The 24,892-nt window shown below is 46.6% G+C and overlaps 1 protein-coding gene across 37 annotated transcripts in view; it reads right to left on the reverse strand.

Moving 5' to 3' along the window:
- RARB (retinoic acid receptor beta) overlaps positions 1–24,892 on the reverse strand; it is a 592,139-nt gene that overhangs the window by 97,299 nt on the left and 469,948 nt on the right. For 20 of the 37 annotated variants that reach the window (XR_015156377.1, XM_086380780.1, XM_086380789.1 and 17 more), the window contains one exon: positions 6,364–6,505. The exons of 1 other annotated variant lie outside the window; for it this stretch is intronic. Coding sequence is in view for 32 of the 36 variants with exons in the window: in XM_086380780.1 (XP_086236906.1) it covers positions 6,364–6,505 (142 nt within the window). In the remaining 4 variants the exon portion in view is untranslated. Of the gene's footprint in view, positions 1–6,363; positions 6,506–8,652; positions 8,789–24,892 lie in introns of all 37 variants that reach the window. 16 more of the 37 variants (XR_015156374.1, XR_015156375.1, XR_015156376.1 and 13 more) reach the window with 2 other exon arrangements.

The raw sequence follows: 24,892 nt of genomic DNA on the forward strand, positions 1-24,892 counted from the left end.
CTGCACTGCAGGTGGGTTCTTCACAGCTGAGCCACCAGGGAAGCCCAGGACACATCCCCATCCCTCATGTAAGGAACCAGCTGCCCCATCCTGCTCAGGGAGTGAGCAAGGGAGCCTGTTACTTGTTTTCACTACCCTTTATGAAGCAGGGACCCCAATAAAACCTTGCCTGAATTTCTTGTCTGGCCTCTAATCAATATCTATTGATTGAGGAGGCCAAGAACCCTGGCCAGCATTACCAAGGTTTGGCAAAAGGGAGCCACAGCCTGCCCCCTGCCCATCCATCCCAGTTCCTCCCACCTTCCCTGCGTTTTTCATGCACGGTCACATGCGATGCCTGCTCAGCTCGACGGTCTTCCCCAGTGAACACACTACAAAAACTTTAAATCTGCCAGGGAAGGCGACCAGACAGAGGAAGCTGACGGCAGCAACACCAGTCTCTGAACAGGAGGAAAAGCATCCCTTCTCAGACCATGCCCAGGTGGTCAGTCAGCAGCAAGGCTTCGCTCATCTAGGTAGAGAACACAGCCCTGGAGAAGGTGTGTGTCTTGTTCTGGGTCCGGGGCAGAGGAGTGAGTGAGTGACAGTTGAATAGTTTTATCCAGAAAGGCTCTGTGGCTGACAGCTCGCAGAGGCCAGGGCATCTCTCAGTACAGCCACAGTTAAGCCCCTTGACAACCTGACTTCCCTGTGCAAGCATCGTGCTAGCTTCTGGGGCTATAAGGTAAGGAGCACAGGACGCTCGCCTCTCAGGGGTTTATAATCAAGCCGGGAAGCCTCATGGGATAACAAAATAGCCTGTGGTTCCTAGAGGCTTGTACAGAGCCTCCCCCTCCCCGGAGCACAGGGGAGAGAACGGAGCGTGCGGGGGGCTTCAGGGAGGAAGCAACATTTCAGCAGGCTTCTGGGGTTCCTCGGATGGGGAAGGGGGTGAAAACCTAACTACAGGGCACAGCCTTTGCAGGAGCTGAGAGCTGTGAGAGGCTCGAGGGCCAGAGGCTCTAGCGCAGCTGGAAGCTAAGTGATTACCCGTCACAGGAGAAAAGCAGGTGGCGGGGAGGGGGCGCGAAGCTGAGGTCGCAGAGCAGCCGGCATGGCTGACCTCTGGGGGAGCCAGGAAGGCAGGAGTACTTCCAGACCAAACCCACCGGACACCTGTTTAGTAAATAAAGCTGCACGGGGACACAACCACACCTTTCTGCTCATATATTTTCTGTAGCTGTGATTAGGCTTCCCTGGTGGCTCAGCGGCAGAGTCCGCCTGCCAATGCCAGAGACAGGGGTTCGATCCCTGGGTCGGGAAGATCCCCTGGAGGAGGAAATGACAACCCATTCCAGTATCCTTGCCTGGGAGATCCCGTGGACAGAGGGGCCTGGCGGGCTACAGTCCACGGGGTTCCAAAGAGTTGGACACGACTGAGCGACTAAATAACAGCAGCAACAGCTGTGTTTGTGCTACAGCAGCAGAGCCGAGGAACTGGGACAGAGATCACACGGCCCACAGAGTCAAAACATTTTCTATTTGACCCTTTTTTCAGTTTTGCTGATCAACGGTTGAAAATGTGAATTATCACTGGGCTTTCTGTCACTGACCGGAACGCACATTGTCATTTTCCCTTCTGGTCCCTAAGCAACAGGGCTGAAGCCTGCTCCCTCCCCACCACAGACACAAGCTTGTCTGGACCGAATGTCTCATTCTCAGTCCCAAATCTTCTGTCTCCATTTGCTGCTGATCCTTTCCCCCCCCCCGCCCTGGTTTTTACTTTAGGGCTTTGCTGCATTGCCTGCCGTGGTCACCAGCCTCCCACCCACCTGCAGAAGCTCATCATCACTCAAGCTGGAGTCATGTACTTCCTTTCCCTCCTCCCCAAGTTCTTCATAAATTTTTGTACTACTTTTCAAATGCGGCTGAAAATCGATTTCTTTTCCCCCTTGCTGTTACTGCTTTCAAATCCTATGCTCTGACAAATAGCCACTCTTCTGCCAAAAAAAAAAAAAAAAAAAAACCCAGGTTTCCCTCTTGTACAAAGCTCTTGGAAGATAGAAGGTAAGCCCACCAGCATTCAGGGAACAGGAAAATAAAGAAACAACCTTGCTTTTCTGACGGGACACGCAGAAAAGGCTTTCTCTGTACACCCCCGTATACTTTTAAAACCAAATTTGATCTACAAAAATTAAATTTGCACATGATTTTCCAGGGCGTACATCTCTAATTCACAGCAAGGAGTGTGACTGCTGTTTTATTAACCACTGGTAATAAAATCCAGAGTTTTCAAAGCTGCTTTTTAGGGCACACAGTGTCACTCCCTGGGCCCTAAGCCCAGGGCTGCCTCTTACCCACTGTGTTACGGCGAGAGTAAATTAACCTCTCTGTGCCTCAACGTCCACATCTTCCTAAAACAGGGGGAGAGAGGAATTGAAACTAACCTATCTTACAGGGTTGCTCTGAGGATCAAATGGGATGACATATTATGAGCAGTTTACGCCGTGCCTGGTACACGGAAAACACCTTGTCTGTGTTAGCGAGCACTATAATGCTGAGGTTTCTCCACCCGCTGCCCCCGATTCAAGAATAAGAACATTCTGGGGACAGTGCCGAAGACTTGATACTTCATGCTGAACATGAAATCGTTTCTGCCCCCATCTTTCTGGCTCTGGGGGCGGGATCCAGGGATGGACACGGATCCAGAACTAGCCAATCACAGTACTCTGCCCCTGCCCCACCCCCAAGTCCTGCCTTCACCCAGGATCTGGGTCCCTGTGTTTCTGCTGGGTAGGCTATTGGCTGGAGCTGTTGGTTGGCCATCTTTATTAGTCACTTGGAAAAGCTTCCCAGAAACAAAACCAACCCAGTAAAATAACAAAAACAAAACAAAAACCAGCTGGGAGAGATGAAGGGGACAATGAAAATGCCCCTAAAACAAACAGGAGCCTTTGGATCCAGTCATGGTATCTGGAAAGTCCCGTTACATGTGCTGATTTTTGAGCTTATGGCAAGTTTCAGCCGGGTTTTCTGTCCCTTGCATCCAAAGAGTTCTGCAACATCCTGGTGAACTGACAAGACCTACAACTAGACCCGAAGGCCTAGCTCATCTTGGTGCTGTGAAGAAAGCGTGGCAAGGAGAGGTGGCAGCCGTGAACTCTGGGCCTGGCTCTGTCTGCAGCCAGTAGGGGATGGCTGGGAGGACCGTTTCATCTTTCTGGGCCCTGGTATACTTGTGTGTCAAGGGAGAGGGGTGAGTGAAAACCAATCTCTGAGATCCATTTTCAGCTCGACCATCCCAAGAGTCTCTATGATTTCTGGGTTTATTTCAGTTGCGGATACTGTGGTCTAATTGGTTACCGATTCTCTTATTTTCCTGCTTCCTTCTATTTCAACTTTTAAAATTTTCTATTAGACTCTCAGTCACTATACTCCAAGTGTTTATTGTCTTCGCCTTCAATTTCCTTCTAAAGAAAATACATTTATTTTTGTATACTCGGGCATAACGATCCCATTTTCTTCCCATTCCTATATTTTTCAAACTAATTAGAGTGATAAGTTCCTTGAGGGTTGAAACTAGAGTTTTCCTGTGGGTGTGAACATTATTATTATTATTTTTTTTAAATTGGCAACTGACCTGCCAGTTTTTACAGAGCAGCAGGATATGGGTTTTAAGTAATGTAAGCAGGAAATGGGTCTCTAGCCCACACAAAATAAAGGCAAAAGTACCGATTTACCCTGAGTCCACAGCTGCCTTACTCATTTATAATTGTAGTCTGAACCAAAATTCCCCCACAGAACTGCAGCGTAACATCCACATCTAAAGAATGTCAGACCAAAAAAGGGAGTTAAGGGGACATCCTGTGGGTCTTGCACACACATAAAAATGATCTGCTTCTTTCAGGGCAATATCACTCTTTTCTCGTCAGTGGTAGGGTTTAGGGCCTGAACTAAGTAAAGATTACTTTCATATCATAACATTCATTGATTTTTCTTTTTTTCATTTGATAGCTCTGAAGTCCAGAGGGGATCAAAGGAACTTGCTGAAATGTGGACTCATCACCTGCAGACGAGCCCCCAGAGGATGCCGCCCGCTGGATGCTTCCATCTGGTACCCATGGGGCTGGTGACCCCATGCTTGCTCATCGGGAGCTTAATTATGAATGAGGGCCCAGCCCAAGGGCCTTCATGATGGCCTCTTGGCAGATACCACCAAATGACCTGGAGGCAGAGGTTCCAGGGGCGGTTGGTTCAGCAACTCAGGGATGCCGTCAGGGCCTGAGTTTGTCTGTCTGTCCACTCCTCCATCCACAGAGCCTGCTCTGACCTGTCACTGACCTCCTTCAGGGCTGAGAGGACCTGTGGGCACCTGTCTCCCCGTGCACCTGCGACAGAAGGCAGGACACTTCTAAGCATGAGTCTTTTGTTTTAGTAATTTTATTTTGATAAAATTTCAAATTTGCTGAAAAGTTGCAAGAATGGTACAAGGAGCTCCTTCACGGTGTATCCCTTCACTCAGACTCATAAGGTTTGATATTTTTCACCTCTCTGTTCTGTCTCATTTCTCTGTCTCACACACATACACCTACATACACACACACACACACACACACACACACACACACCCTATCTTTTGAACCATGGAGAGCTAGTTGCAGATACTGAGAATAAGAACATTCTCTTGTTCATATAACAAAAGCGCAACGATCAAAGTCGGGAAATTTAAAGCGGACTCAATTCTAACCTACGGTCTGTACTCAAATTTCAATAGGCGTCCCAATAATGTCCTTTATGGATAGTTTCCTTCTGCTCCAGCATCTTCAGGATCACTTAGCTGTCGTGTCTCAGTCATTCTGTCTTTCAGAATCTTAGCGTTTTTGAAGAGTACTACTTAGTTTTTTTTTAATTGGGTTATTTGCTTTCTTATCATCGAGTTTTCAAAGGTTTTCTATTTCTACATTTAAGTCCTTATCAGATATGTGATTTGTAAATATTTTCTTCTCACCTGTGGCTTGTCTTGTCATTAGTTTCACAGTGTCTTTGGAACAGCAGACATTTCTGATTTTGATGAAGTCTAATTAACCATTTTTTTTCTTTTATGGATCATGAGCATGAGTCTTGAACTCTTTCTCACTGGGCCAGCCTAGGTTACAAGTTCACCATGAACCAATGATACTGCCTGGAACAGAATATACTGGTGGCTTGAGTCCAGTGAATTGATCCAACCCTGATGTCTTCCCTGAAGTGTAGAAACCCAAGAGGTAGAAAAGCCCATTTAAACCCTGGGCACAGTTAGGAACACGCTGGGCAGGCCACCAAGAAACATCCTCGAGTCACAGCTCCCAGGGGAGAGCTGGGCGGCCAGCTGCACACCCTCAGTGCGGGCCCTCCTGGCTCCAGGGACCTTCTGCACTGGCACCGGGCCGCATGTCCCAGTTCCAAAATCCAAGAGCCTCTGAACAACACGAGTCTTCAAACCCCACTGTCAAACTGTGGCTTTCTGCCCCACACTTGTAGACGGGTGTGTGCAGCTCAGCATCTCCAGAGCCACTTAGACCACCCCGCCCAGGGCCCCACGAGATCCCCACGGGATGCAGGGCAGGTGGGCAGATTCCACTGATTGTTCCCCCTGGCACACACCCCTGCCTCTTCCTCACACCCGCCCAAGCCAGGGCATTGGTCTGGCATGTTCCTGCTCTCTTCATTGAAAGCACCACGGAGAACCCACAAGCAATGACTTTTTGGTGCTGTATTCCCTCTGCCTGCGTTAAAGCACGTCTACTTCAAAGCCCCATAAGCGGATGATTATGGACCACTCATTTTTAATCTATTCACATGTTCTCTTCTGAATTAATCAAGTGTATAATTGGAGGAGGGGGTGGTGGGAAGGAGAAAAGCTGAATCGAGTTTGGAAAAGTGTCAATGTGCCAAATTTCTAAATGTTTCTTCAACAGCAAAAGTTTGGTACTCCCTCCCCTCTGAGAAAGGGTGCATTATTTCTACTGCCTCTGCCTCATTTTATTCTCATCAGTAGAGGCAGAGCTCTTTATTCCTCCTGTCAAGCCGGAGGAATGGTCTCCATGTGGTTCTAGGACACGCTCGGGTTACCAGCAGAGACACAGAGTCAGTTACGAACTGCTCTGGAATACAAACACGACACCCAGCTCCTCCCCTTTCACCAAATGCCACTCAAATTTTATCTGAAAACGCCCAGTTTTCTATTTCCATGCCATCTCTGTTGACACCTAACCATGGCAATAAATCATTAGTGTCATGTCTGAATTCCACATGCTGATGTCCTCCACAACTTGATTTTGGAGGCTGAGTCATCATATTTATAGATAAAGCAAAGAGAAAAAGAATTTTTGAAGCTCCACTTACATTCTTTGGACATCCCCACTTCAAAGCACTTCTGGAGTCGACAGTACTGGCATCGATTCCTGGTGACTTTATTAATAACACAATTCTTATCTCGGTGACAAGTGTAAATCATGTTCTTCTGAATACTTCTGCGGAAAAAGCCCTGCGGGCAAGTGAAAAGAGGAGAAAATTAAGCAAGACTACCGAGCTTCATGAGAAATCAAAGTCAACCTTATCAATGCATTGACTGCTCGTTCTGAGTAATGAAGTGATGGCAGCAGAAAAGTTAACTTATTTAAGCCTTAAAATCCTTGTATCCTTGTGAAATATGATAGTCATATTCATAGTCTCTCCCTTTGCTGCAAAGCAGAAAGTTCCTTTTAATCAAAACTGGACATGACTGTTATTATCTTGCTAAAAGAAAATGAATGCCTTGGGAAGTACAATGCAGAGCTGACGTTCCTCCAGACAGGCTTAACTTCCTAAGTGGTTCCCACGTTGGCCAGAGTGACTTCAGGTGAGTCTACTGTCAAGAAACCCAACAGAAGAAGCATTCAATTTGCAGAAGAAATTATATGCTTCATGAAAGCATTAGGTCTTTTCAAAGGTGTCCTCTCCAATTCCTTTTACATATTTAGCTCATGTAACCATATTTAAAACGTGACTTAACTTACAGCGTGTTTAAGAAAAGTATTAGCCACGGTTGGAAACAAGGCAGAAAAATGACGCTTGGTCATTTAATGGCATATTAGAGTTGTGTTGTCCAAAAAGGTAGCTGTTAATCATGTGTGGTCATTTAAGTCAAAATTGATGAAAATTAAATAAAATTACTATGATAATCTCCACGTCCATCCCAGTTCAGTGGCTGAGTAGTATCCCACTGTATACATGGACCATAACTTCTTTATCCGTTCATCTGTCAGCGGACACTTGGGCAGCTTCCATGTCTTGGCTATCATAAACAGTGCTACAATGAACATGGGGGGATGTATCCTTTTGAACCATGGTTTTCTCCAGATATACGCCTGGGGTGGGACTGCAGGGTCCTATGGTAGCTCTATTTTTAGTGTAAGGAGCCTCCAGCTGTTCTCCACAGTGGCTGCACCAGTTTGCATTCCCACCAGCACTGGGAGGGCTCCGCCTTTCCTCCACACCGTCTCTGGCATTTCTTGTGTGTAGACTTTTTGATGATGGCCACTATGGCTCTTGTGAGGTGCTACCTCATTGCAGTTTTGGTTTGAATTTCTCTAATAATTAGCGATGTTGAGAGTCTTTATTCACATGCCTCTTGGCCATCGGTATGTTTTCTCTGGAGAAATGTCTACTTAGATCTTTTACCTAGTTTTGATTGGGTTCTTTTTTTTATATTAAGCAGCACAAACTCATTGTCAATTTTGGAGATTAATTCCTTGTGGTTGCTTTGTTTGCAGATATTTTCTCCCATTCTGTGTGTTAAAAATTAAACAAAATTAAAAATTGACTCCTCACTTGTACTAGCCACATTTCAAACGCTCAGCAGCCACGTATGCGCGGTGCTCGCACAAAGTCTGCATGCGCGGCACTGACTCATAAACTCACCCAGTCATCCAACGGTTTCAGGAAACGTAACTGTAACTTACTGCTTATTATTGACTGCACCCTGACTCTGTAAAGACTGTAGAAGACTGGTAACTTAAGAATCACATTGGTCTGTTACAGATCCAAAGATTCCTGCCCAGCTGAGATATAACCAAAGATGACTGTTGTGTTGCCTTGCAGGCATTGACCAGGTGTGTCTAACCTCGCCATCTTATTCCAGCATTCTTCTTTCCCGTCACTGTATCAGGTACACTGTCTGTCTGTGCAGCTACCTACCGAGGCGTTTGCTCATATCCTTCTTTGAACCAATTTGTCCTCCTCCTCTTTTCCTCATTAATGACAGTAAATCCTCAATATGTGTTTACTGCATATTTGAATAAGTTACTGTTTATTAGGGCTTCCCTGGTGGCTCAGAGGGTAAAGCGTCTGCCTGCAGTGCGGGAGACCCGGGTTCGATCCCTGGGTCGGGAAGATCCCCTGGAGAAGGAAATGGCAACCCACTCCAGTATTCTTGCCTGGAGAATCCCATGGGCAGAGGAGCCTGGCTATAGTCCACGGGGGTCGCAAAGAGTTGGACACGACTGAGCGACTTCACTTTCACTGTTTATTAACTTTTGGGTGTTACAATTTGACCGAAGAAGAAATTTATCTTGATTTTTTGACACTCAGATGAAAAAAATCAAACTTTAGGCTCCAGGAGCACAGGGTCCCCGCCTTCCCCTCTCTGCTTACCCATCTTCCCACACAGCTCTGCAGAGAATGGGAAATTGAGTGATGCTTGTTAACACGCAGATGAATGAATAGTGACTGACGAGGAAACCTGCTGTCTTTTTCCTCTTCCAATCGCCCATCAGTAACCTCTCTGCTGCTAGGGGCAATAAAAGCAAGGAGTTTTACCTTATCAATTGTGATGCAACTTTTACCTACATCAGACACAATTCTCCTGAACCTAAGAAACACGCCACCCAACGTGCTGAACCGCAAATAAGACTCACCATTTGAGTTCACCTTTCCCTGCAGTACACTAACAGCACTCCAGGAGCCAGAACTAAAAACTTTCAAAGCTAAAGCACAGTGGCCAAGAAAGCTCATGTAACACACATCATTTAGGATATGTACGTGGGCACCCTAGGATTTTAATGTCTACATAACATATTTTCACTGGCATGGTTAAACCATAAATGCCTGGAAATCTTGTTTAAGGTTGCAACTCCTGTCACATCCCAGATACACACATTTTTCCAAGAAAACATAGTTTATATTTGTACCTCTGGAGCTATAAATATGCTCAGAATCTAAAATAACAGGCTATAAATACCCTGCAACTCTAAGAGAATCTGTGCCCTGTGGTCACTTCAAATGTATCTTTTCCTGCAGAAAATATTAATACATACAGGACACTTCTGGCTGCCAGATGTACAAACCCTATTTACAAACACTTCTCTGCTCTACTGCCAAGAAACACTGACACTTGGAAGATCCAGTCTCTGCAGGCATGAGGCCAGTGAGGTGTGGACAAAGGTGGCCTCCTCCGTTTATTAAAAACCGAATATTCAGTTCGGCACATTCTTGGCGAGGGAGCATGGAGGAGAGGAAACCAATCTCATGACACCGAGATGGAACAAGAGAGGCTTAAGAACGTTATACATCACTGATTATCCAGGGAGTGAGGTTCAGTGACAGTGACAGCGGTAACTAAATAGGACTTCTTAGTTTTCCAAATCAGAGTTTAGGCTGCATTTCAGAAGGGGAATCTGAGTTTCAGGAAATTATTTCCACCACGACAGGACACTTGTTGGCTAGGACGGATGCTCTCAGGTACTTTTGCACACGGGCTGGGTGAATGGAAATGCCCGTGGCAGCCACAGAGGGGCCTGTCTTGTCCTGATCTGCCTCCCCTGCAGTAGGTACCGTGAGCTGTCCGGTAAACCTCATTTCCACTGCTTGGAGGATCTCATGTGTGCATGCGTGTGGGTGGCACCATAGCCCCGTGCCACCAACATTTTAATCGACCTAATGTTTTTATCTAGGTTGAGACTTCTTTTATTTCTAGCATTATTTAAAATGAAAACCTTTAACCTCTGGCTCAATTCAAAAGCTAGCACTGTCATTAAATAATGAGAGGGATGCTGCTGCTGCTGCTGCTGCTGCTGAGTCACATCAGTCGTGTCCGACTCTGTGCGACCCCATAGACAGCAGCCCACCAGGCTCCCCCGTCCCTGGGATTCTCCAGGCAAGAACCCTGGAGTGGGTTGCCATTTCCTTCTCCAATGCATGAAAGTGAAAAGTGAAAGTGAAGTCGCTCAGTTGTGTCCGACCCTCAGCGACCCCATGGACTGCAGCCCACCAGGCTCCTCCATCCATGGGATTTTCCAGGCAAGAGTGCTGGAGTGGGGTGCCATTAATAAACAGAGTGAAGTCTAGCAGAACAGTAGTCAGGACTTCCCTGGTGGCACAGTGGATAAGATTCCGCCTGCCAGTGCAGGGGACATGGGTTCGATCCCTGCTCTGGGAAGATCCCACACGCTGCAGAGCAACTATGCCCACGTGCCACAGCTGCTGAGCCTGCGCCGAAAGCCTGTACTCCTCAACAGCAGCAGCCACTGCAGTGGGAAGCCAGCGCACAGCACTCAAGGGTAGCTCCCTGCTTTCCACAGCTAGAGAGAAGCCCACGTAGCAACGAAGACCCAGCACGGCCAAAAATTAAATACATTAATAATAATAAAAAAATAATAATCATAAGTGATTTCACTCTTCCTGGATCCGGGTTGTGCTAAGGACTTGGAGTCCAGTCTCCTCTCTTCTGGCAGAAAAGGGACACAGCAAGACTGAGGACGAGATCAGCCCTACCTTGAGACTTTCCTTCGAGGGACTGAGAGATAATAAACACGTTTCTCACTATGTGACTCAATGAGGTTTAAAGCCAGGAATCTGTCCCACCTAAAATTGAGAGCCTCGTAATTTGAGAATCAAAAAACTGTAGCCTCTCCCACAAAAAAGCAAAACAAAAAAACTGTAGCCGAAATTTGTCATATGTAAAATGGGCTTTAGAAATATTGAGTTCAAACAGAAACAGATTCATAGACTTTTAAAATAAACTTATGGTTACCCAAGGGGAAGGGAGGGACAAATGAGGAGTTGGGGATTAACACACACACATGTATAAAATAGACAATCAACAAGGACCTACTCAGAGCACAGAAAACTCTACTCAGTAGTCTGTAGTGACCAGTACGGGAAAAGAATCTGACAAAGAGTGGACACACGTGTGTGTGTAAATTTGTCACTTTGCTATACAGCAGAAACTAACACAACAGTGGGAATCAACTAGATTTCAACATAAAATAAAAGTTAAATTTAAAAATTCTTTAAAAAGTAAAAAGAACAAAACATTTCCATAAAATAGTACCAAATTCAAGTGTGGTAGTTCTTGCAGCCGTGGATGGGTAGAGACACACGTCCAGGAGAAGAGGCGGAAAAGCTGAGCAGGTCCAGGTGAAGGACTCCGTCCTCTTCCTCGGAGGTGCGGCCGCAGGGGAGAGGGGAGGCGGGCAGGGCCCTGGAGGGGAAGCTGAGGGGTGGCCTGGGGAGTCCCCACGGGGAGCTGGGCCCACCCATCCCCTCAGTGAGGGGCTGGTGGCTAAGTCCCGGGACTCTTCCCAGGTGTATGTTTCTGAGATCCCCAGTGGGTCATCACAGCAGGGAGGGGCACGCTGAGACAGCTTGAGGGCGAGGATGAGGGGGCTTCCGGGGGCGCAGCAAACAGTGAGGAGGCGGGGCGTGTGGAGACAAAGGACGGACAGACCTTCCACCTGCAGGGCAACAGCCGCGGCTCCTTCAGACTCATGGACACAGAGGACAGCTCTGTGGCGGCCGAGGTGGAGGAGGGGTGGAGAAGGGATGGCCCCAGAGTCTGGGATTAGCGGCTGCAAACCTCTATATGTAAGATGGATGAACAAGAGCCCACAGGATAGCACAGGGAACTATATGGAATACCCTGCGATAAGCCATCACGGAAAAGAGTATGAAAAAGCAAGCAAGTGTGTGTATACCTGGGTCACTGTCGTGCAGAAATTAACACAACATTGTACAGCAAATATACCTCAATAAAATGAATGAGAAAAGCGAAGCCAGAAACAACTACGACTTCTTGGGACTGGCTTTGGGTTTAAAAGATATCAACCAGAGGGCTTTCAGATGGCTTCAGCTTTCTCTTGGAGTGGAGACCTCAGCTCACCTCTGTGGGGACCCGGGGCGGGTGTCTGTGGCCAGACTGAGGCTGCAGTGCCAACCCCCGGAACTGGCTCAGTCGCCAGTCACCAGTTAGCCTGAGGACCTGGTTTTCTGCCACGAGGTCAAGCAGGCAGACCTGCATCACAAACTGAGTCAAGTGTTTCCTAAGCATGGGTTTTTCAGCCTTTCTTACTTCACGCTCTTCTATTCAAGCTATCAAAGAATGAGGGTTCAACCAAAAAAAACCCCTCCCAACAATTAGAACTGGACATGGAACAACAGACTGGTTCCAAATAGGAAAAGTATGTCAAGGCTGTATATTGTCACCCTGCTTATTTAACTTCTATGCAGAGTACATCATGAGAAACGCTGGACTGGAAGAAGCACAAGCTGGAATCAATATTGCTGGGAGAAATATCAATAGCCTCAGATATGCAGATGATACCACCCTATGGCAGAAAGTGAAGAAGAACTAAAGAGCCTCTTGATAAAGTGAAAAAGGGGAGTGAAAAAGTTGCCTTAAAGCTCAACATTCAGAAAACTAAGATCATGGCATCCGGTCCCATCATTTCATGGGAAATAGATGGGGAAACAGTGGAAACAGTGTCAGACTTTATTTTTCTGGGCTCCAAAATCACTGCAGATGGTGACTGCAGCCAGGAAATTAAAACATGCTTACTCCTTGGAAGGAAAGTTATGACCAACCTAGATAGTATATTCAAAAGCAGAGACATTACTTTGCCAACAGAGGTTCATCTGGTCAAGGCTATGGTTTTTCCAGTGGTCATGTATGGATGTGAGAGTTGGATTGTGAAGAAAGCTGAGCGCCGAAGAATCGATGCTTTTGAACTGTGGTGTTGGAGAAGACTCTTGAGAGTCCCTTGGACTGCAAGGAGATCCAACCAGTCCATTCTGAAGGAGATCAGCCCTGGGTGTTCTTTGGAAGGAATGATGTTAAAGCTGAAACTCCAGTACTTTGGCCACCTCATGCAAAGAGTTGACTCATTGGAAAAGACTCTGATGCTGGGAGGGATTGGGGGCAGGAGGAGAAGGGGACGACAGAGGATGAGATGGCTGGATGGCATCACCAACTCAACGGACCTGAGTTTGAGTGAGCTCTGGGAATTGGTGATGGACAGGGAGGCCTGGCATGCTGCGATTCATGGGGTCGCAAAGAGTTAGACACAACTGAGTGAGTGAACTGAACTGATGGTAGAGAAGGCCACATAGGCCTTGGAGCCATTTGTGAGCCATCTGCTTCATATCTTAGTAATAACCACGGAACACCCACGTCCTACTCAGATTTTGTTTGTCTTCCTTTAGGGATACAAGGTGCCCTTGTACTAACTGACCTACTATCTACAGGACATAAACAATCATAAATCAGAAGGAAAGGTAACTGTCTCTTGCAAACCTAAATATTTTCCTATACCTAAATACTTAAGATTCCTAATTCCCTTGACGAGCTAGTCAAATGTTCCAAACCTACAAAGGACAAGGAAACAGGAGGCCCATCTCACCCTCTCCTTTATGGTGGTTTAGTTGCTTAGTCGTGTCTGACTCTTGTGACCCTGTGAACTGTGTAGCCCACCAGGCTCCTCTGTCCAGGCAAGAATACTGGAGTGGGTTGCCGTTTCCTCCTCCAGGGGATCTTCCTGACCCAAGAATTGAACCCAGGTCTCCTGCATTACAGGCAGGTTCTTTACCAACTAAGCTACAAAGGAAGTGGCTAAGAATTAGGCTTTACGTACAATTATATATAATGTCTTGTTCCAAAAAACTACTAGAAGTCTTCAATGAATTTGGTAATGTTGCAGGTTACAAAATTAATATACAGAAATCTACTGCATTTCTATAAACTAACAACAAAAGATCAAAAAGAGAAATTCAAGAAACAATTCTATTTACCATTGCATTAAAAAGAATAAAATACTGAGGAACAAACCTACCTAAGGAAACAAAAGACCTGTTCTCTAAAAAGTATAAGATGCTGATGAAAGAAATCAAAGAAGAAACGAGCACATGGAAAGATATACCATGTCTGTGGATTGGAAGAATCAATATTGTTAAAGTGAGTATACTACCCAAGGCAATCTATAGATTCAATGCAATCCCTATTATATTACCAATGACATTTTTCACAGAATTAGAACAAAAAAAAATCTTAAAATTTATATGGAGTCCCCAAAGACCCAAATAGCCAAAGCAGTCTTGAGAAAGAAAAATGGAGCTGGAGGAATCAGGCTCCCTGACTTCAGACTATACTACAAAGCTGTAGTCATCAAAACAGTATGGTACTGGCACAAAAACAGAAATCAATGGAACAGGATAGAAAACAGAATTAAAACCACGCACCTATGATCAATTAACCTATGACAAAGGAGACAAGACTACATAACGTTCGAAAGAGAGTCTCTTCAAAGAACGGTGCTGGGAGTACTGACAGCTACATGTAAAAAAATGAAATTAGATCATTCTTTAACACCAAACACAAAAGTAAGCTCAAAATGAACTAAAGACCTAAATCTGAGACTGGACACTACAAACTCCTAAAGGAAAACATAGGCAGGACACTCTGACATAAACTGCAGCAATATCTTTTTCATCTCCCAGAATAATGGAAATAAAAATAAACAAATGGGACCTATTTAAACTCAAAGCTTCTGCACAGCAGAGGATACAATAAACAATAAACCAAAAAGACAACCCACAGATTGGGAGGAAATATTTGCAACTGATGTGACTGACAAGGGATTAGTCTCCAAAATTTACAAACAGCTCATGATGTTTAACAGCACAAAAACCAACAGTTCAATCAACAAGTGGGCAGAAGCCCTAAATAGACATTTCCACAAAGAAGACATACAAATGGCCAAGAGGCATATGAAAAGACGTTCAACCTCACTAATTATAAGAGAAATTCAAGTCAAAACCACAATGAGATATCACCTCACACCAGCCAGAGTGGCTACTATCAAAAAACCCACAAATAGTAAATGCTGGAGAGGGTGTGGAGAGAAGGAAATCTTCCTACACTGTTGGTGGGAATGTAAATTGGTGTAGCCACAAAGGAGAATATTATGGAAGTCCCTTAAAAAACTAAAAATAGAGTCACCATACGACCCTGCAATCCCACCCCTGGGCATATATCTGGAGAAAAACATGATCCGGAAGGATAAATGCACCCCAATGTTCATCGCAGCACTGTTTATAATAGCCAAGACATGGAAGCAACCTAGATGTCCATCAACAGAGGAATGGATAAAGACGATGTGGTACATATATACAATGGAATATTACTCAGCCACTAAAAAGAATGAAATATGCCATTTGCAGCAACATGATGGACCTAGAGATAGTCAGACAGAGAAGAAGAAATATTCTATGAGGTCCCTTATATGTGGAATCTAAAAATAAATGATACTATGAACTTGCTTACAAAACAGAAGGCGACTCACAGACTTAGAGAACTAACTCACGGCTGCCAGGGGAAGGGACAGCTGGGGAGTCTGGGACGGACGTGTACACACTGCTGTATCTAAAATGGATAACCCTCAGAGACCTACTGTGCAGCACGTGGAACTCACGTGGCAGCCGGGAAGGGAGGGGAGTTTGGAGGAGAATGGATACCTGTATATGGATGTCTGAGTCCCTCCACTGTTCACCTGAAGCTGTCAAAGCACTGTTAATTGGCTAGGCTTCAAAACAAAATAAAAAGGTTTTTTAAAAAAAGAATTAGACTTCACAATATTTTTGCAAAAAACAATGGCCTGTACTTTGTGTAATGAATGATTATATATAATGTCTTATCTTACAGAATGGTTCCCAGTGGGAGCAGGGCTGTGATTTTGACCCCTAAGCTGAAACTCCAGTACTTTAGCCACCTCATGCGAAGAGCTGACTCATTGGAAAAGACTCTGATGCTGGGAGGGATTGGGGGCAGGAGGAGAAGGGGACGACAGAGGATGAGATGTCTGGATGGCATCACTGACTCGATGGACATGAGTCTGAGTGAACTCTGGGAGTTGGTGATGGACAGGGAGGCCTGGTGTGCTGCAATTCATGGGGTCGCAAAGAGTTGGACACGACTGAGCGACTGAACTGAACTGAAGGGATGTTTTTGTTGTTATAATGTACATGGCTGGCAACTGGTGAATAGATGCTAGAGATGGTGCCACACACCCTATGATGCCCAGGACCCCCTCTGACGATCCTCCCGCTGAAGACTGAATGTATCCCCCAGTAATTCCTTCACTCAAGTCTACCGCTCAGTATGATGGTATCGGGAGGTGGGGCATTTGGGAAGCACTTAGGTCATAAAGGTTTGTTGTTGTTGTTAAGTCACTATGTTGTGTCCAACTTTGTGAACCCAAGGACTGCAGCACACCAGGCTCCTCTGTCCTCTACTATCTTCTGGAGTTTGCTCAAATTCACGTCAATTCAGTCGGTGATGCTATCTAACCATCTCATTCTCTGCCGCCCACTTCTCCTTTTGCCTTCAGGCTGAGCACCGAAACACCGACGCTTTCCAGTAGTGGTGCTGGAGAAGACTCCTGAGAGGCCCTTGGACAGCAAGGAGGTCAAAGCAGTCGATGCTAAGGGAAATCAACCCTGAACACTGACTGCAAGGCCATAAGGGCAGAACCCTTTAGGAAGACCCCAGAGAGCTAGCCTGCCCTTTCCGCCCCCATGTGAGGGTAAAGGGAAGAGACATTCGTCCCGGAAGCAGGACTTCACAAAACTCTGAATCTGCCAAGAGCCTTGATCTTGGATTTCCCAGCCTCCAGAACTGTGAGAAATAAATGTTTGTTGCTTATAAAACAAAACAAACAAACAAAACTCTGACTTGGTCACTTACTGTCTGTGTGACACTGCACAAGTTACACCAAGGCCTCAGTTTCCCCCTCCGTAAAATGGGGATACTGAAAGCGCCTACTTTATAGGCCCACTCGGTGCCTCCGATCAGGAAATGCAAAAAGTGTTGGTACGACGCCCAGCACACAGCAAGGGCCTGATGAATGGCAGCTCTTGTTCCTGGCAAAACCTCTTTTTCCAAAGCTTTCTTCTGGACAGTTTCCAATATATATCTTGTGTTTAAAATAAAGATATCCAAATAGGACAGAACAGCGCTGTGAATTTCTGGACAACACGGGCTACTGTGGGCAGGCAGCCTCGTGACTCCCAAGACCCATTCATAATCCACTCACTCAGGGCCGTTTAACTGGGGTAGAGGTGGTGGGCTCTCCCGGGGCACACCACGACGGCAAACGTGGATACGGACTGCCCTTCTCCAACCTACCAGGAGTGAGAAGTCAAGTGAACCAAGCAGTAGGGAAGCAGAAGAGCCCAGTACAGTGCCTGGCACACAGCGGGCACACACAAATCGAGGGTTTGCGATTGACATCCACACGCTATCGTGTATACAATAGTAACTAGTAAGGCCCTGCTGTACAGCACAGGGGACTCTGCTCAAGACTCTGGAATGGCCTATCTGGGAAAACTCTTTAAAAGAGTGGATCCGTGCATATGTTTAACCGAATCACTTTGCCGGACACCTGCAGCTACCACGACCTTGTAAATCAGCTACAGTCCAATAGGGTTAAAACACTGTGGGTGAGCAGAGGTCGGGGTGAGGAAGGACAGGGAAGGGCCAGCGGTGCAGACTGGCAGAGAGGTGAGGGATGGGCGTGTGTGTGCAGCCACAGTGGGGACAGGGAGCTGATGGGCAGACAGGGTCAGGTCAGGAAGGCCAGGCCAGGCACTTGCTGGAAAGGAACTCCCTCTTCTGTGCAGGCGAGGACCAAGGTCAGCAGTGTATTCTGCCAAGCTGGGCACCACTGATTTCATCCTGCATTAATTTAACATATAAAGGAAGCTGAGTGCTGAAGAATTAATGATTTTGAACTATGGTGTTGGAGAAGACTCTTGAGAGTCCCTTGGACTGCAAGGAGATCCAACCAGTCAATCCTAAAGGAGATCAGTCCTGAATATTCATTGGAAGGACTGATGCTGAAGCTGAAACTCCAATACTTTGGCCACCTGATGTGAAGAGCTGACTCATTGGAAAAGACCCTGATGCTGGGAGAGATTGAGGGCAGGAGGAGAAGGGGACGACAGAGGATGAGGTGGTTGGATGGCATCACCGACTCAACGGACATGAGTTAGAGTGAACTCCAGGAGATGGTGATGGACAGGGAGGCCTGGCTTGCTGCAGTCCCTGGGGTCGCAGAGTCGGACATGACTGAGCAACTGAACTGAACTGAAGCAGACCATCGAGCTCTGGGTATCATGGGGCCAGGGGGTGGGAGGGAGCAGGGATGGGGGAGGTGGTTAGTGTTTGGTGGGGGCAGAGTTTCAACCTGGGACAGAAAAATTCAGAAGATGGATGATGGTGAACATTATACAACAGTGTGAATGTACTTAGTGCAGCTGAACTGTACAATCAAATATGGTTAAAATAGTATGTTTTATATTACATGACTTTTACCACAATAAAAAAAAATCATTTTTTAAGAATACAAATACCTAAAGCCCTTAGGTTTGAGCAGGAACGTAGGCCAAGAATCTCTGATTTCCTAAATGACAGCACAATCAGCTGACTCCTGCTTAATCCTCAAGATGATTTTGAGAATTCACAATGCAGTGTTTTGGATGGAAGCCGCTTTTTCCGTTTTAGAGCCCCTTTCGTCGGGTTTAACAAGTATAGAAAGTGTCATGATCTCTGGAAGAAAGGCACGAAGTTAAGCCTTTTTTGTTTTTCCGAAAAAAAGGCAACTTGTCCCCAAATTCACCATAAAACACATTGGGCCAGGAGAAGTTCATCCAAAAGATAGCATGGGTGTCACACGTGTTTGCACTGGGCTTCAGCGGAGTTGATTTCTATCCCGTGCAAAGTTCAAAAGGGTGCTTCCTCCTTCCAGAGTGAGAGGGGAGAGAGAGAAGTGAGGAGTGTTAGTCATCATTTGTCGCTCTTTAAAAGGAATCGACTGTGATCCCAGCTGGATCCAAGAGTAGCAAGCAGGTGGCTGCCCCAGGTGGGCATCCCCCGGGCCAGCGAGCCTGGCACAGAGACTCGGGCTGGCCAAGCACAGACCTGCAATTCCCATTTCCAGCCAGAAGCAGAGGAGCTGCCAGTGGGAGGTGAGGGTGGAATACTCCCATCGCAGCTACTTTGGGAAACGTGGCTTTCAGACCAGGAAACACGTTGCCTTAAACAAACAAAAAACACCCTCTGGACTGAGTAGAAGTCTATGCGTGACAACGTCTGAGAAGTTATTAATAGCCAGATTTGGGGGGAGAAAGAGAAAAGTGAAGACCTTTTCACCCCACTGAAAGACAATGGTGAGAGGGAGGGAGAAAGTAGAAAAACAGCCCGCTGTTTTGATGACAAACAGAGAGCTTCCTCCCCCGCGGGGAGGCTGGGCACGCAGGGGACCGAGATCACTGGCCGGCCAGGCCGGGGGCCGCTGTGTGCCACCCGAGGAAAACGCCGTGGGAGCCACGCTCCACACAAGAACGTCGTGTCATGCCAAGGGGCACGGGCATAGAGCCATTCGTTTTTTTGTTAAAAAATAAAAGCCCCTGCCAGGGCAAGGCACCACTACTGGGAATTCAGCAAAGGTGAACGGGTGTCCATGTGGAGGTGGACAGCCTAGCTCCTAGGAGGCCCCGAGCCCCACGGCGCCACTTGCCTGCTCCTGGGAAAGTGGCCTCTGAGTCCTTCCCCTTGACCACGTCTTTCAGCCCCAACACTCTCCTGCCAACTCCCTCAGACCGGAAGTCTCTTGAGCACACTGACTCTTGTCCAGGTTAGAAAGACAAGCCTTTATTTTGGGGGTGATGGGCAGACAGGGTCAGGTCAGGAAGGCAGACAGGTAGCCCAAATGGTAAGGAATCTGCCTATAGTGCAGGACATCTGGGTTCAATCCCTGAGTCAGGAAGATCCCCTGGAGCAAGGCCTGGCAACCCACTCCAGATTCTTGCCTGGAAAATCCCATGGATAGAGGAGCCTGGTGGGCTATACAGTCCATGGAGTTGCAGAGAGTCAGACACGGCTGAGTGACTAACACTTGCTTTATTTGGGAAGATGCCTAGAAAGATGGTTCTTAAGAAGGCAAAGACTACAGATTTAGCAAAAACCTCATCTCTGTGGGAGCCAGTCTTTCCAGAAGAGGGTGATTATGGCCTTTTCCTGGACTTTGTTAGGCGAGCCCCTGAGAGCTCAACCCCTGTTAGACCCAGAGGCCAACGCTCTCAATCCTTCTAATCCCCTGTTAATTAGAACTCCCCAGGAATACCAAGTTTGCAAAGGTGGCCTGGGTTCCTAACTGGAACCTGAGCTCACAACACCCAAGATTAAGGTTTCAACTTCTAGAGTCTTCCACATCCCAGGATGGGCACAGAGCCAGTGCACTCAGTCCACAATGCTCTTTATTTTAGAGGAACATGATCTGGGGAAGAAATGCCACTGGGTAAAATGAACTGGGACTAACAAGTAAGAAGAGTTTAATTGATTGGACAAAACGTCTTTCAATTTAGGTGAAAAAAAGTAGCTTTTTATATTTCCAAAGCATGATCTTGGATAAGAGCTTTTGAAAGTGCTCAGCTGTCATATAGTCTGGTTGATTATTATAAACCCGTGCTACGGGTAGGCAATCTATCAGGTTTGGGGACCAACGATCACAAACAAGATTTGAGGAGGAGAGTTTCACAAGACAAGTAAACACTACCAGTTAAACCGGCTGTTTTTAGAAGTGTACGCGTGTCCTGGGCGGCCACACAGAGCCCAGCCCTGGAAGGGTCTTGCCTTTGGTTTACTGCTCTGCTGCCACTGTCTGGAACTTCTGGACCATTTTTGAAAGGGAGGTGAGCAGTTTCATTTTGCCTGGGTCCTACAAACCAAACAGCCAGTCCTGGCCCTAGAATACCATCTCCAGCAAAGGTCTCTGACTTTCTTCCTCCGTGAGGACCTGAAAACCTTCTCCTCTGGATGACCTCAAGGCTAGCTGTAAGACTGCAGATGAGACAGAATTAAGCAGTCCACCACCAGGATGCTTTAGATCTCCTGGGGATGCTTCTGGGCAATTCAATGGCTCCAGAAAGAGCCAGAAGGGAAAACCATTCAGGAGGTATTTGATGTTCTACTTTGGGCTTTATTTCCTGCTTGGATAAGGGACTTTGGGAGGGAGCTGGGAGGGGTAGAAAGAAGACGGAGAACTTTCTCAGAACTGAATAAAAGTTCCTTCCAGATAGCACATATGTTTAGGCGCAGTCTCAGGAGGGAATCTAGCTCATCCATATGCCTCCTGAATGTGCCAAGGGCTCCTTGGGAGCCACCAAGAGAAAGAGTGAAGCAGAAAGAAGCTGAAGAATATGAGGCCCAACAGTTACTCTGTTATCCAAAGGATTTCTGTACAGCAGGTTAAGTATTACAAATACAGTATCTTGAGGACCACTTCCCCACTTCGCAAGAATCTGAGTTGAGACAGTAGAAAGAAAAACTGTAAGAGAACAACAAAAAAAAAAAATTCCTCTAAAATGGATGATTTCACTGGGCTCCACATAGCTTTCTTTAAATCTGGTCTTGAGAATTTACTTTAAACCAACCAAAGACATCTGTTTTCTAGATTACTTGGGTCAGTTATTTTGTGCCCTTCCACCATGAAACCCATAGTTACTGATTTATCATCAGGATTACTCAAAATATAACAGGGCAAGTAGCCAGTGCATTTTAAGTTTTAAAAATCTCAATTCTTTCTCTGAGAAAAACTGCACCAAAATAGGTCCTCGGCCACAGCCCAGGAGTTAGCAGACCCAGCTGCTTTGCACATTAATTACTAAATCTCCTCTGGACCCAAGTTCAAGATCTTCATCTGTCCCGAGGACGGGGGAAAGGTAAGCAGGAGGAGCAGCCAAAAGGTGCTTGAAAATACATAAATTCTTCGCAGAGGAGGATGAATTTTTAAATCTCTTTTAGAAGTGTGGTATGCAACAAGCCACCATCAGCAAAGCCAGGACTTGCTCTATCGTGATATGTGGGCTGGTGACAAGGTACAGCTCCGTGTATCACACCCTTCCAAGGCCTCTCACAGACACCCATAACTAGGAGGTGCCGGTATTGTTTTGTGTCGTGAAGAGGGACCTAAATTAGAACAGAAAAAATAAAAACCTTTGACCAAAATTTCTTGTACTTTTTCCAAGTTGATTTTCGGGGCCGGTCAGGGATCCTCTCACTGGAATTTTTCCACACTTATCATTGTGTGTGTGGTTATGTCCTGAATCTGGCGTGAAAAGGAAGAAGTCGTAGAGGATGTGTGGGCAGGAGGGGAAGCAGGCCAGGCCTTCCCATTGAAGTTGGCAAGAGTCTGACGGCTGCAAAATAAGGCATTTACTGGGTGTGACCTTCGGCTTCTCCGCAGCACTGACGCGGCCCTGTTACTGCCACCGTCTCCCAACAGGCAGCTTAAGCCCCAGCTCTCAAAATGGATTCAGTCCTGGTGTGGAACAGCCACGGTGACTCCAGGCTGAGGCCTGCTACGGCACCGTACCCCAAATCCACACCCTCTGAACATCCAGGTCATCACTGAAATGGTCTAGACGCCTGCCTGTCCCCCAAAGCTGCCCGAGCCCCTTGTCCGGGCCCCCACCCCGAGGGCACGCCTGCTGTCCTCTGAGCCTTCACAGTGCTGTTCCCCGCAACTCAAGATCCCTTCCCTGCCCTTTAGTTCACGACACGGCCCCTCAGAGGGTCAGGCACCAGGGACTCCCCTACGGCCACAGCAGCACACCCTACTGGGACCTCCGCCCCACACTGCAGCGGCGGGTTCTCACAGCATTCCTCAAGTCAGGAAGCCTTTCATGCGGCATCTTAATCATCTCTGTGACACAGCACGTGCAGCTGCTCGAATCAAAAAGTAACGCAGTGCACCCCGTGCTCATAGCAGTCAGACATGGAACAACACGAATGTCCATCAACACAGGAATGTGGTACATATACACGGCAGAAGATCACTCAGCCATAAAAAGCATGAAGTAATACCATCTGCAGCCACATCGATGGTCCTGGGGATTATGATACTAACTGAAAAGTCAGACAGAGAAAGACAAATATCGTATGATGTCAGGTGTATGTGGAATCTAAAATAGGACACAGATGAACCCGTCCGTGAAACAGACACAGAACTGGGGACACAGAGCAGACCGGCAGCTGCCAAGCAGGATGGGGTGGGGAGCAGTGGAGTGAGAGTTTGGGGTTAGCGGATGTCAACTATTACATACAGGATGGACACTCAGCAAGTCCTGCTGTATAGCACTATATCCAATACCCTGAGATAAACGACATGGCAAAGAATATTAAAAAGAATGCGTGTATGTGTATAACTGAATCACTTTGCTGTTCAGCAGAAATTAGCGCAACACTGCAAATCAACTGTACTTCCGCAGAAAGATAGCATGGTGGCAAGTTATTTCGCTTTTTAAATATCATATGGAGATTCCATGTAGAAGCAAATGGAAGGCAAGAAAGCTCAGCATGGAAACTGAAATTCAATAAATATAACCACCAACCAAAATTTTCAAGATTGAGGAAAAAGAGAAAGGAAGTTATATTTTCAGTGTTATTGCTGTTAGGCGCTCAGTGGTATTCACCTCTTTGCGACCCCGTGGACTGTAGCCCACCAGGCTCCTCTGTCCATGGGATTTCCCAGGCAAGAATACTGGAGTAGGCTGCCGTTTCCTTCTCCAGGGGATTTTCCCAATTCAGGGATCAAACCTGGGTCTCCCACATTGCAGTGAAACTCTAGTATTAGAAATTCAGACAGCAATACCAACTTCATGATTTATTCCAAATTCCTTTCTTCCTTATTCCAAATTAGTAAGAAATCGGCTCAAATTTCACCCTAGCTCCTCTTTCTTGATCTTTAAAATTAAAGTTGCAATATTATGTCAGCACAGTGCCAAGACCTGAGACTGAACAGGTCCCCAGCGCAAAAGGTAAAGTTCTTTGAACAGCATGAACTCGTCTGCAATTAGCACATTACAGCTCCCACCCAAGCACCTCGAGTTATAAAACGCGCTTCTGGAGCTGCAGCTCTTGGAGACCTTGACTTCTGTGCCTTCCGTGCCTGTTTTATAAGAGAAGATTTGGCAGAACGCACACAGAGCACGTTTTAAGTGTTACCCTTCTCAGCTTCTCCATTTCATCCTGGCTTTCCGATGATAAAAGGAGGAGCAACCTTTTGACTACACGGGAGAGGGCGGGAAAACCGGTCCCACCATAAAGGGGGCACCTGCCAGTTCTCAAGTGCTCTCCAGTTTTCAATTAAAGGCAGCTAATGAATGCAGGGAGACACATTTTATTTTTCCTAACAGAGCCCTTATTTTTAAACACGTAGCTTCATTTTCCAAAACTGCTGGCTTTAGACAGAAGAAACACACATCCTGAATGAAAAACTGTTATGTTCTCCTGTTTCCTGTATCAAAGGGACATTTTCCTCCTCTGTGGCTATGTCCCTCTGTGGCTGGGAGGGGGTGTGGCGTCGTCCCTGCAGTCGGAGCCCGCGTTCCCCGCCAGCAGGGCACCCCAGGGGGCTCCAGGGCGCTTCACTCACATCTGCTCTTTTCAGATGACCATTCCATGGAACTTCCTTTACCCTTCCAGGCTTTTTTTTTTCCCTTCCCAGGACAAAGTAGATAACTTGGAAGGGTGTGTTTATTTGGAACTCATCTAAAAGAACTTTTC

This window comes from Bos grunniens, chromosome 27 (assembly GCF_055505025.1).
Source record: "Bos grunniens cultivar Pamir isolate PY7600 chromosome 27, Bosgru_T2T1.0, whole genome shotgun sequence".
Lineage (NCBI taxonomy): Eukaryota > Metazoa > Chordata > Mammalia > Artiodactyla > Bovidae > Bos > Bos grunniens.